Source organism: Peromyscus maniculatus, chromosome 15 (genome assembly GCF_049852395.1).
Source record: "Peromyscus maniculatus bairdii isolate BWxNUB_F1_BW_parent chromosome 15, HU_Pman_BW_mat_3.1, whole genome shotgun sequence".
Taxonomy (NCBI): Eukaryota; Metazoa; Chordata; class Mammalia; order Rodentia; family Cricetidae; genus Peromyscus; species Peromyscus maniculatus.
The window spans coordinates 76,879,256-76,892,697 of NC_134866.1; the positions used below are offsets into that span (position 1 = coordinate 76,879,256).

General features: G+C 45.2%; 1 protein-coding gene and 1 pseudogene across 2 annotated transcripts in view; one reads left to right on the forward strand and one right to left on the reverse strand.

Annotated features, from left to right (window-relative positions):
- Arhgef28 (Rho guanine nucleotide exchange factor 28) overlaps nt 1-13,442 on the reverse strand; it is a 313,627-nt gene that overhangs the window by 142,596 nt on the left and 157,589 nt on the right. For both annotated transcript variants that reach the window (XM_076552103.1, XM_016004227.3), the window contains exon 7: nt 7,645-7,714. In XM_076552103.1, coding sequence (XP_076408218.1) covers nt 7,645-7,714 — 70 coding nt within the window. The remainder of the gene's footprint in view (nt 1-7,644; nt 7,715-13,442) is intronic.
- LOC102912694 (large ribosomal subunit protein eL36 pseudogene) lies at nt 5,420-6,578 on the forward strand (annotated as a pseudogene).

The window sequence follows — 13,442 nt, forward strand, 5'->3', positions numbered from 1 at the left end:
TATTGTAATTTTTAAAAAAATTTTTTTAAAGAAACTTCATACCTGCCGGGCGGTGGTGGCGCACGCCTTTAATCCCAGCACTCGGGAGGCAGAGGCAGGCGGATCTCTGTGAGTTCGAGGCCAGCCTGGGCTACCAAGTGAGTTCCAGGAAAGGCGCAAAGCTACGCAGAGAAACCCTGTCTCGAAAAACAAAAACAAAAACAAAAACAAAAAAAACTTCATACTTATTTCCATATTGGCTGCACCAGTCTGTACCACCACCCACGGCAAGACAGCTGTACATAGGAACTCACAGTGGCTGGGACAGCATACACAAGACTTGTGCAAGCCCATACCAGACAAAGTCCCAGCATGGAGGGGATATGGGGCACACAACCCCATCCCTAACTGTGGAGTTTATTGGCAATTGCTAGTGCTGGGAGGGGGAGAGACAGTATTCTCTAAGACTATGGCCCCTGGTAAGTTTTTTACCATATTCCAATGGAAGACCACAAATCTAAGAACAAATGGGTGGCACAAATTAGTCTGAAGGGTTAAAAAAAAATAGGACACAAAGTTGGAAGGGTAGGGAATGAGGGTGCTGAATCTGAGAAGAGCTGGGGAGGTGGGGTGAGTATGATCAGAACAAGCTATATGAGATGCTCAAAGAACTAACAAAAATTATTTTAATTGACACAGGCTTATATATATTTACATGTACCCAATGTATCAGGGAAATTTGCATTTCTACCATATCTTTGATTTCAGAGCCTATAAATTCCTCTTTTCTAGTTCTTAAAATATCTAAGGTGTGATAAACTACAATCATCCTGCTGTGTTCCTTTTACGTGACGGTATGTTGGCATCTGTGTACAAATTTCCCATAATACCTCCTCCCCCTCCCCAATCTCCCACCTTTTCAGCCTCTAGTAATCATTTTTCTACTTTCTCCTACGATGTCAACTCTTATGACTCCCTCTGATGGCTGAGAGCATACATTATTCGTCTTTCTGTGCCTTCCATTTCAAATCACTGAAAATGCCCAAATTCCGTTTTCAATATTGTAGGCATCATCGTCGTTGTCTCCTCCCCCTCCTTCCTCCTCCTTCTCCTCTTCCTCCTTCTTTTTTTGAGACAGGATTTTTTGTGTAGCCCTGACTGTCCTGAAACTTTCTCTGTAAGCCAGGCTGGCCTTGACCTCACAGAGATCTGCCTGCCTCTGCCTCTTGAATGCTAGGATTAAAAGCGTGTGTCACCACCACCACTGACTGGCTTCCCCTACTTCCGGATTCTGATCAGACCTTAGATGCTCCAAACTAGAGGAGGAGGTGGTTGGATCTCCAATTAAGTCATCGTCTAGAAAACATCATCCTCAATGATAGCCTCAATCCCCAACACCTCAGTTCTCAGCTGCCCCAGCATAAAGTCCTTACATCTTGATGAAACACTTGTACCATATGCAAATATTCTAAAAAGTCCCGAGTTGCCGTATTTAAAATAAAACATCTTAGAAAGGAAACCGTGTGTGGATAACAGTCTTCTTACTCTCCCAACACTTTCTCACAGGAAATACTCAAATATACTCAAATACCAGCCAGCCGTTCCTCCATAAACAACATGAACAATTCAAGCAAAGAATCTACTCATTTCTAGTCACATGAGGTATACTTTTACTACTACTACTTCCTATACTTCAGAACAGGCTGGAGTTACTTAACTTCCACTTAGAACCAGGCATCACACACTAGTCCACCACTACAGGAGATACTGAACGAGTGCCCCACCTTAAGCATTAAACGACACCCCACCTCTACTCCCCTGCACCTTCCTCTGCCATTTCCATACAAGCAAACAGGGCTGAGCAGCTTTCATAATGCTGAAAAGCCAGCTCATGGCAGAGCTGAGTTCTGAGCTGTCTGCCTGCTGCCTGGCAGCATGTGTCATCAAGACGAGTCTGAGCATGCGTGGCCACAAATTCCCCAGTGACAGCAGCTTGAGATTAGCATTTCCAGGCAGTGATCCTGATGTTACACTTTTTCCATCGCACAAACACGGGAGAAAATTCTAGACCGGCAGTGTGAACGTGCAGTCAATAGATTCTCTTGTCTGGGAGTGGTTGGGATATTGGAATGCAATGGTTGAAAAAGCAGGTAACCAACTGACTTCTGGCTGCCCAGACGAGATGTGCTACTTATGAAAAAATCTCTTCTGAGCTACTCTTCATGAAGTAAAGTCAATTCTTAACTCTCAGAAATGTCCCTTCTCCATGACCACTAGTCCAATATGCCCAGTATACAGTGGGTACAAAACAGTTACAGACCTTGCGAGGAGAGGACCCACAGGACTCCAGCTGCCTGCCTGGGCTGTGTCTTGTGTTGGGTTCTTGGCCCATCTCATCAGATCCACACAGGAGAACAGCTGAGCCTGCTCGGCCCCAAAGGAAACGGTTTTGCCCTGTTGGAATTCATGTTCCAACCCCCATTTCCTGTTTCCTTGTTAGTGAAACTATAGTGGGTGATACTATGGGGAGATGCTATTGTATTATTTATTAGTCAGAGACCAATGACACAGAAGTTGAGACAACATACCACACAGATGGTTTGTCCCATCAACAACAAAAATTTTTTTCATGGATGAGTATGATCAAACTATATTGTTTACATGGACCATAATCAAATCCACTCATTTGTGTGATTAATATATGGTAATAAAAATAAAAATAAATACCAAAAACTGATAAAGAACCTGGATTTGAACAGTGGTACCTAGGTTATAATAGTTCTCAGCTTGGCTCTAAGCTATAAGCTCTAAGCAGGCAGGGCACCAAGAAATGTGAGAACCAGGTGTGGTAGCTCACAAATTTAATCTCAGCACTCAAGAGGTAGAGAGGCCAAGTGGTCTCATAGACAGGAAGGCCTGGGTCTCAAAAGCACAGAAATACAAAGGGAATTCTGGCAGGGCATCAGGAGGTGCAGATGGCCTCACATGCACAAGACGACCCTGAGTGGCTTCATATACACCTTCCTAGGCATTTGCAGAGAATGTCACTGCGCTGATAGATACTGAGAACCTAGGTGGTGGTGGAAAAGGAGGCGTGAGGAAGGGTCAGGGACGATGTGGAATGGCTTCATTCTCCAGAGTACCTCCTCAGACGCCCTCCTAAGGATCTTTCATTGATAGTTGAGTTGAACGAGGCTACCCCAGTTCCTAATTCTTGACTTACTAGAACCTGTGACGTATCAAAGGCATTCTGGGTCTCTAAGTTAGGTTTCAGAGAGAGCATTTTCCATGGACTCGCTGAAAGGATCCTTACTTTGCAGAACATCTTCTAGTTCTGTGCATTGCTCCTCAGAAAATCCTTAGGGTGTAAAGTAGATGCGTGGTGCACACCTGTAACCTCTCAGAGCTTGGGAGGTGGAGGCAGGAGGATAACAAATTTAAAGTCACCCTTGGCTACATAACAAATTTAAGGCCAGTCTGGTCTACCTGAGATCCTTACTCAGGGAATTGGGGGAATAAAACAAAAGGAAGTCCAGAAGGCAAGAGAGAAAACAGAGCCTGTTTCTTCCCAATGACTTTGTCTGTGGTGGTTTGAATGAGTGCAGCCCCCATAGGCTCATGTATTTGAATGCTGAGTCACCAGGGAGTAGAACTCTTTGAAAGGATTAGAAGGATTAGGAGGTGTGGCCTTGCTGGAAGAGGGGTGTCACTGGGGGTGAGGGGTGGGCTTTGAGGTGTTAAAACCCATGCCAGGCTCAATCTCTCTCTCTCTCTCTCTCTCTCTCTCTCTCTCTCTCTCTCTCTCTCTCTCTCTCTCTCTCTCTCTCTCTCTCTCTCTCACACACACACACACACACACACCACCTGCAGACCAGCAGGTAGCTCCTAGCTACTACTCTAGCACCCCGGGTGATGCCAATGGTGCCGCCATGCTCCGCACCGTAACGGACTAAACTTCTGGAACTGCAGGCAAGTCCCCAGTCAAATACTTGCTTTTATAAAAGAGTTGCCTTGGTCATGGTGTCTCTTCACAGCAGTAGAACAGTGACTAGACAGGGCCATTTAATTTGTTCAGAATAACTCGCCATTATTCCCCAGGTCCAATTGCAATCATGAAATTATAAAACCATAATTGGTTCACAAGAATAATAATAAAATCATTTGTCACACTCACAAAGACAGCAAAGTTAATTTCCAGGCTAAAGTCATTACAGTTCTTTATGACAGCGGCAGCGTCTCCACCCCATCTCTCTACCACAGCAGGAAGAGAGGGGTGTAACCTATCTAATCTCTGGTGCACCTCAAAGAGACGGTCAGTTCAGCATTAAGAAGAAATAAAAGAGGACACTTTTATCTGCAGGAAGCGTGTTCTTCCAGTGGAGTCTTGTGGAGGTATCTGAAAGGAAGAGACCTATCTTCACTTTAGTGAAACACTGCCCTCTACTGGAAGGTACAAACAGCATCTGTCATTCCTTCAACACAGTCTAGGGCTACAAAGTTTGCCTGTTAGTAATGTGGACCTGGGTTTCTTGCCAAATTCTTTTGGTTTGGTGCCTGCTGTCCTGTTTGGCTGTCCTGTTTGCTTGATTATCCCATAGACCCATCAAACTCAACCTGTCTAAAACTGAGTACATTATGGGCCACAGTCCTACCTTCTAGCCCAGAAACACGCCCCAGCCACGGACTCACTCCCGACAACATTCATCTGTCCCAACCTCACCTAAGACAGCATTCCTCTGGCCCCACCTTGCCCAAGACAGCATTCATCCAGCCCTACGTCACCCCTGGCCTTAGCTTGCCATGGTATAGCCCTTCTGCATGGCTTTCTAGAGTCCTCCGGCAAGTCCTCTGCCTTCCATTTGGACCCTCAACTGGAATCACCATTCTCCCAGAGTGACCTTGCCAAACAGCTGTTTAAAACAGCTCCCAGAATTCTCAGGGTGAAGCTCCGCCCCTTGAGTCTCCCGAAGCTCTGCCCACCTGGCTGCTCTCAAGCCCACATTCTTGGTGTTTCTACCACCACACGTGGGTGTGCCGATGGGAAAATGGCCTGCATTCTCCCCATTCATCTCCTGTATCTGGAGTCCCTGCCCTCACTAAGATCCCAACTCCAGGGGCATCGCTTCCATGACACGGCCTTGGTCATGCCACTGTCACAGGCTACAACATGCTTGAAGCAATATTTGCAAATGACTCATGGAGCACTTCCCATGCTGTGCCTGGAGAGCTTGTTTTCCTGTCCAGCCACAACTGCAAGCCCCACCTCCCACCCACCCCCATCACTCACACCCACCCCCAGCTCAAGAAATCCAAAATCTAACACGGATTTAGACCTCATTTTATTCTGAATTAGTTTAAAGGTGGAGAATAAGAGAAGAAAGATGCATGAGATAATCTCTATTAAAAAAATCAGAAGTTGACTTTTAAAAGGGCTGGAGGCTTAAGAAATACAGGTGATAGAAAGATGCAGTGAGTACTCGGAACTGGCAAGTCAGAAACTTTCTGCCAAGTATGTCTCTCAGCCAAGAAAGAAACCCGATCAGCTACAGTTAGCACAGTAAAAGTGGGCCAGAGCTTAGGGGGAGCCAGCGACACAAGACCGGGAAGAAGTCTCTCAAAGAGAAAACTAGCATCCCCTAGACTGCCTCCTAGGGCAGGCAGAGCAGCAGCAGCAGCAGTCACAGAGCAGAGCCAAGGCGATTCCTCCTACCCCAGGCCCAGGAAGCTCAGGAGCTCGTTCAACCCAGCAGCAGGTGAAGTGTGTGTGGACGCCACACAGACCCCGGCCACTCTTCATAACTACTCTTTCTCCAAGGCTTCTTCTCAGCCAACACAGAGGCAAAGACCCTAAGGTTACACTATCTGTCAACTACTGGGAATGCAGCCACTCTGTGCTGCTAATTAAATGCAGGGTCAAGCACTAACCAGCGGTTAACACTCACGGCAGAGAAACAAGGATTTGGCCACATCTGTCCCTGACTCCAGCATCTGGGACCATGATTCTCACTGCCATCAGACTGGCATTCCTTTACATTCTCTGATGTCATATGAAGTCCCATCACTATACTGAAATTATATTGATAATTCTACTCCACAGATATAAGAATAACTGTATATGTACACATACTTTCAAAATAAAGAAATCAATGTAATACCCTAGCTAAAACATGAATATAATACCCTAGCTAAAATATGCAACAAAGAAACTGATAAGAAGATCATTTGTATTTCACCATTAACAATGTTTTCCTGTGCTGTAGCAGCCGCCATCACAAAGCAGCCATGGCCCTGGGTGACTCCATGGCTGTGGACCTCAACAAGAACAAGGTGACAAAGAATGTCAGTGAGCCCGGACACAGCTGGCACCGCAGCCTCACCCATGACACCAAGTTCGTGTGGGATGTGATCCAGGAGGTGTGTGGCTTCGTGCCCTACAAGCAGCATGCCATGTGGGCTGGTCAAGGTGTCCAAGGAAAAGCATATGCCCAAGTTCATCAAGAAGAGGGTGGGCATGCACGTACATGCACACCAAAAGGAAGCGGGAGGAACTGAGCAATGTGCTGGTGGCCATGAGGAAGGCCAGGGCCAAGAGGGACTGATGCCCTACCCCCCACCCCACCCCCTCCCCAATACACGCTTATGTTGAAAACAAACAAAACACAATGGTTTCCTGTGCACACAATGGTTAGATTTGTGTAATGCCTGGATTTGGAAAGAAACTAAGATTTTATTTCACATGAGAAACACAATAATGTACACGAAGCCATGTAAAAATGCTTCCTACAAAAAAAAATGCTTAGTATTCAACTTACTATCAGAATTATTTGTATAGGGAAAATATGTGAACTACAGTAAGGCTTTCTTTATATGCCCTCCCCCCAAATCCCTGCCATGTTGAACACAATGAAGAGCAATGCCATTCCTGCTGGCAAACTGAGTGCTCTGAAAAAGGGTGGCTGAGTGATTCCTTGTGCCTTGATGTGGAATAATAAAATACACACACACACACACACATACACACACACACACACACACACACCCTTAGAGTGGGAACCTCCCCATTAGCAGAATTGCATTCAAACTTGGTATAGGTTCTACAGGACCGACGCCTGGGTTTTCAGAACCATTCTGCACCCTGACAAACACCCCTGGTACCTCCTCTCTAGATGATAGCAGTACTGTCCGCTCCTCATGCCAACAAACATACTTCCATGCTTTTGGAAGCATCCCCATGAAGATCCACCAGTCCAGCCCAGAGGAAAAGTTACACAAAGCTTGAATGAGCAAAACAGCAAATGGTTGACTGAGGAAGCAAAGAATGAACAAAGCTAACTTTGGAAAGAGGAAACCAGGGCATGGGGAGACGGAGACACACATGCATGCACAAACAAACAAACACACACACACACACACACACACACACACACACACACACACACAGGCTGAGATGGAGCTCTGAAGATCTGGACAACAAGGACCTGGCCCAGGTAAATGGGTAGATGCTAGCTGGATAATAAGCCAGGGCTGTGTTGTATCCACGACCCCAGATCTTGCTTCTATGTACCTTATTTCTTACTATGCTTTACTGTGTACTTCAACAGACTGGTTAGCAACCCCTGCATTTTCTGGGTTCCCAACGTGGGAACAGGGCAGGGGCAGGCATACCTTCTTCGGTTTCTGCAGCTCCAGAAGGCATGGTTGGTCTCTCCTCTGTCTTGGCTTCTTGCTCGATAGCCTACAAGATAAAGGGGGGAAAATCGCTGAAAACCATTTTGGGCCCCAGATATGAAAAAGAGAGGTAAAAATGACCATCACAGATCTCAGAGCTGGGAAAGCTGGCAAGGAAAGTGTGTATGTGCGTGCGTGTGTGCGTGCATGTTGGGGGTGGAGGAAAACCCTGATAGAGGAACACAGAGCCAATATCCAAGGATGACAAGAGAAGCCAGATGAAACCAAGGAGCAAGGGTAAAAACTTTGCCACAAATCCTCACTTTTTCTGCAGTTCACAACCACTAGTTTCTCAGGAATGCCATGTATGAACCACAAAAAGGACCTTGAGACAAAAAGGGAGAGCTGAGTGTTGGTACACCTGCCCTGCTGGAGCGTCCTATACCCACACCATACACAGGTGATGTGAAAGAACCTGATGAGGAGGTAGGAACCACAGTCAGGGTGTATCCAGAGTGACCACAGGTCAAAAAATATGCAGGCTGGCACAGATTGTCCCTGACTGGATCCAAGTCTGAGACATCTCACAGCCAAGGCAAAAAGCTGCCTTCTTGAGACCATAATGATTTTTTATTGAGATTCCCTTGGCCGTGAAAATATGAAGAAACAGAATTAGATGTTAATGAGACAAACAGTTAAGCAGCCCAAGATGGTATCAGCACAGGTTCTGAAATAAATCTTCCGCCTCCCTGGGTGGAAAATCACACAGCTATCATAGCTGGCAGATTCTACCACAAAATGAGGCCGGTGGGTTGAGTGCTTCGTTCTCTGACTATTTCATAACGTCCTAAGGTCAGAATATGTACCTAATATTCCAAACTACGAAGGGGCGGTGGGCACGAAGAGCCTAGGCATGCACCATGGGCTACCTCTGCCAGTGTCCCCTATAAGAAGTGCTTTTCTCGCTGGGCGGTGGTGGCGCACGCCTTTAATCCCAGCACTCGGGAGGCAGAGGCAGGCGGATCTCTTTGAGTTCAAGGCTAGCCTGGGCTACCAAGTGAGTTCCAGGAAAGGCGCAAAGCTACACAGAGAAACCCTGTCTCAAAAACAAAAACAAAAACAAAAAAACAAAAAACAAACAAACAAAACAAACAAGAAGTGCTTTTCTCTCTTCTGGGCCCCAGGAGATTAGGAAAGGACTGGACCACACCTACAATGGGTGCTACCAAGAAAGTAGGATCTAGTTAGTTTTGATTGTTAACTTGATACAGCCTAGAGTCACGTGGGAAGAGGGGATCTCAGTGGAAGAATTCTCTTGATCAGACTGGCCTATGGTCATGTCCGCAAGAGACTAACTTGACTGATGATTGATGTGGGAGGGTCCAGTCTACTATAGGCAGCACCGTCCCTAGGCAGGAAGGCCTGGGCTGTCTAAGGAAGCTAGCTGAATCAGGTTAGATGGCTCATCAGATAAGGGCACTTGCTGCTCTTCCAGACAACCTGGATTCAATTCCCAGCACCTGCTTGGGGGCTTACAGCCATCCATAACTCCAGTTTCAAGGGATCTGATCACGTCTTCTGACCCCAGCAGGTATCAGGCATGCACATAGTACACATACCCAGGCAAAATATTCATACACATAAAGCAAAACAAACAATCTAAAAAGATTTTTTTTAAAAAAAAAGAAAGCAGAGCATGAGCCAGGGAGCCAGGCAGTATGCAGCATCCTTCCATGGTTCCAGCCTCCAGGCTTCTGCCTTGAGTTCTTGTCCTGATGTCCCCTAATGATAGACTGACATGGAAGTGTTGGCCAAATAAACCCCTTCCTCCCCACATATTTGAACACTCGCTCCCCCGTAGTGGAACTGTTTTGGAAAAGATTAGGAGGTATGACCTTGTTGGAGTGTCACCCCCAGTGACACACCTATGCCAGCAGTCTGTCTCTGTCTCTGTCCTCTGTGTCTAGGTCTCTCTGTATCTCTGTCTCTCTTTGCCTCCTGCCTCTCTCTGCCTCCTGCTTGTGGATCAGAAGCGAGCTCTTAGCTACTGTTCCCAAGCCATGCTTCCCACCATGATTGTCATGGGCTCACCCTCCGAAACTGTAAGCCAGCCCCCAGTTAAATGCTTTCTTTTATAAGCTGCCTTGCTCATGGTGTCTCTTCACGGCAACAGAGCAGTGACTAGGACAAGTATTTATTACAAATTGTCTTGGTATTATCAGCAGCAGCTACAAGACAGAGTTGTGGACTATTCCTTTACACTGTGTGAAGATAATGTCACCGTGATTAGTGCAGTAAAAGCTAAATGGCCAATATCTAGGCAGGATTTTCAGGGTAGAAACAATGCTGGAAAGAAGAAGACAGAGTTGCCAACCAGACACAGAGGAAGCAGGATGTGCATGAGGAGAGGAAACAGCCACGAGCCATGTGGCAAGACATAGATTAATAGAAATGGGCTAATTTAAGTTATAAGAACTAGTTGCGAACAAGCCTAAGCTATCGGCCAAGCTTTCATAATTAATAATAAATCTCCATGTTGTGACTTGTGAGCTGACAGCCAAAAGAAAAATCCGTCTACACAAAGTGAAAACACGAAACATTAACCACTCTGACCAAGTATGGCTTCTGAAGGTGATAAGAGGCACAGTTCTGGTGCATGAGAAGGCAAGCTAAGGATTTGACAAGGTTTTATCATCAAGTTCTAGAGAGCAGGACGTAACAGAGATGTGCCCAGACCACTTAGAATGAGCATGTCTCCTTGAAGGGACAGAGTATGGCCATGGTTCCATGTACACAGAGCAGCTGCCCAGACCATGGTCATACAAAATGGATTTAAGTACATATCAGATTTAATAAAGCTTGAATTGTTTTTCTTTTCCCTCCCTCCCTTCTCTCATTCCTTCTTGTGCTTTGAAACAGGGTCTTGATGTATAGTCCACACTGGGCTAAAAGTTGTAATCTTCCTGTCTTAGCCCCCAGAGTACTGGAATAATAGAAGTAGATATAGATATAGATATCACTACTCCCAGATGAGCAAGAATATAATGTACGCATATAACATATGTCATCAAATTAATGTTTACTCTTCACAGTTGTCAAAGTATAATACAGACATCCCAAATAAGAATTGCCTTCAGGGGCTAAAGCAAAAACTCAGTGTTAGGAGCACTTTCTTCTATTGCAGATGACTACTGTTCCGTTCCCAGCAACCACGTGGCAACTTACAACCACCCTTCAGTCTAGTTCCAGGAGATCCAGCACCTTCTTCTGGTTCCATGGGCACCAGGCAGATGTATGTGCATGTATGGTGCACATACATACATGCAAGCAAACATGCATATACATAAAGTAAAAGTAAATGAGTGATAAAAACAATTTGCCTTTAGCTTATACTTACAATAACATCTAACTACGTAAGATAGAGCAAGACCAATTTTAAACGGAAGCACATACAGCAGCATCTGTCATGGCAGTGGGAGTGAATGACTGGCTGTCAGGAGGTTTGCTGACCTCCCTACCTTCCCAGGCTCCTTGTTTACATCCTAAGCAATGGGATTGCCGGAGTAAGTCACCACACCTAGCTCTTAACTGGTTCTCTGATTTTTTTTTCATGAAACGAAAACCTCAGAAATTCGTCACTCAGCTCTCTTGCCATGGTTATTGTAGAGCGTGGCATCTCATTTTATTAATCCCATACCTTTTCCAAAGTCAGTATCTCAAATGTGGGCAGTATCAACAGACCCAGCTGAAGGATTCTGTAGTGCTGCAAATGCCCGGTGTGTGCTGCACAGAACTGGTCCTATCCTTTCTAGCTTAGTCACCACGTGACACACTGCTCTCTGAACAGCTCTCCCAGGGCCATGCCTGTTGCCAGGCTCTATCCCTGTGGGGCTGCTGGGGCCAGACTCCTCTTGAGAATACTGTGCTGTGCAGCCCAGCAGCTGCCCGGTGCGGACTCGTCACCAGTGGGTACTTCCGTGAGAAGCCACAGGAATGACTGGAGGCATTGGTGTCACTAAATACAAGGGCTTGAATCTCAGCCCTCACTTGTCTTATACTAAATAGAATCCTACATGTCAGAAAATTACATATAAAATTTCCTAAAGCCCAATGGGAGTCAGACGCTGAAGAGCACGTTTCATTTTAATAATTCAAATAAAATTCTACATGGGATATGCTAATCATATTTATTTGATATATAAACATTTTAACTGTATTTATAGTTTAATTATATAACATAAACACAGAAGCCAAAACTATGATAGACGGCAGTTTCTGTTTCTCTGAGTTGATGAAAGCCTGTACAGCTGAAGAAAACTGTCTTACAAGTAGATGTATGTACTTGACACATGAGAGGCCACAGGGTCTGGACGGTAAGTCCCAGGGCCACTGAGCACCAGCCACTGGACTGAACCAGGTTGTATCAAAACAACTTTGCTAAACAAAAATGAAAAATGTAAATATTCTTTATATTTGTCCAGAGTTTGTGAACTACTAAGAGCGATGAAGTGTCTCATTCCTGAGATGTGCATGCTATAATAGCCCTCAAGTCTTATGTCCTAGCCATGACAGGAAAGAAAGAGTATATCTCTTTATGAAAAGACTATGTTCTCACCTGTCCTCTTCATATACAAACAGGACGAAGGTTTAAATCATCTAAGTCATAAGAAAGCCCAGCAGCAGACGCTATAAACTGTTTTAGGCGAGAATTAGAAGACTGCAAATAAGTACAAAGAACATATACAGCCAGGCGGTGGTGGCGCTCGCCTTTAATCCCAGCACCCGGGAGGCAGAGCTAGGCGGATCTCTGTGAGTTCGAGGCCAGCCTGGTCTACAGAGTGAGGTCCAGGACAGGCACCAAAACTTCACAGAGAAACCCTGTCTCAAAAAGAAGAAAATATACAATATTAGAATTCAGTTAGAATTCAGGAATATGGTCACCTCAACAAGACTTTCACAGTGACAGCACCGGCTGACATACCAAAATAAATGAGGGAAATCTGACAAAGCTCCACCCCTTGCTGAGAGGAAGAATTGGCCTGCTCCATGGACAAGCCCCTTTCTAGATTATTCAATTCCAAAAGCCTGGCCTTAAGTGCATATACATTCAATCAATACCAAATTGACTCAGCCAATGGTTGCATTATATATACTAACATATATATGGAGCATATACAACATATAAATATAACAGTAATAATAAGGAAGAAAGGTCATGAATATGGGAGGGAGGGAGTTTGGGGGACAGAGGAGCTCAGGGGAAGTTTGGTTTAGGTGACTTGTTTTGGTGACCATATTGTTGAAATGTCATGAGTTCAGCATCCCTGTCATATAATAGAAGACAATACCTCACAGTAAATGTCCTGGTCCTCCGACTTTTACAATCTTTCTGCCCCTCCCCCATCCACAACCCCCCCCCCCAGCTTTACATGTAAGGGTCATGTTATACATTAACCAGTTGGGGGTTTCAATCTGCAAAAGAAAGAATTTTAAAAAGCTTTAATAAAAAAAGAAGAAGAAGAAGAATATTAGAATTCAGTTGTGGGAGCCTGGAATGGAGGCACACACAGTTCAAGTGTATGGATGTAAGGATCCTAAATTCAGGCATAGCCTGGGCTACATAACAAGACCCTGTCTCAGAAAACAAAACCAACAACAAAAGAAATGCAAGTGAAGCAAGGATCTACCGACCACTGCCTCTGTGCTGCCCAAAGCTGTGCTGGTCTTCATTCCACTGATCCAACAAGGACTCTAACTTCACATTCTCAAGCTCTCATCAGGAAAAAAACATGTTA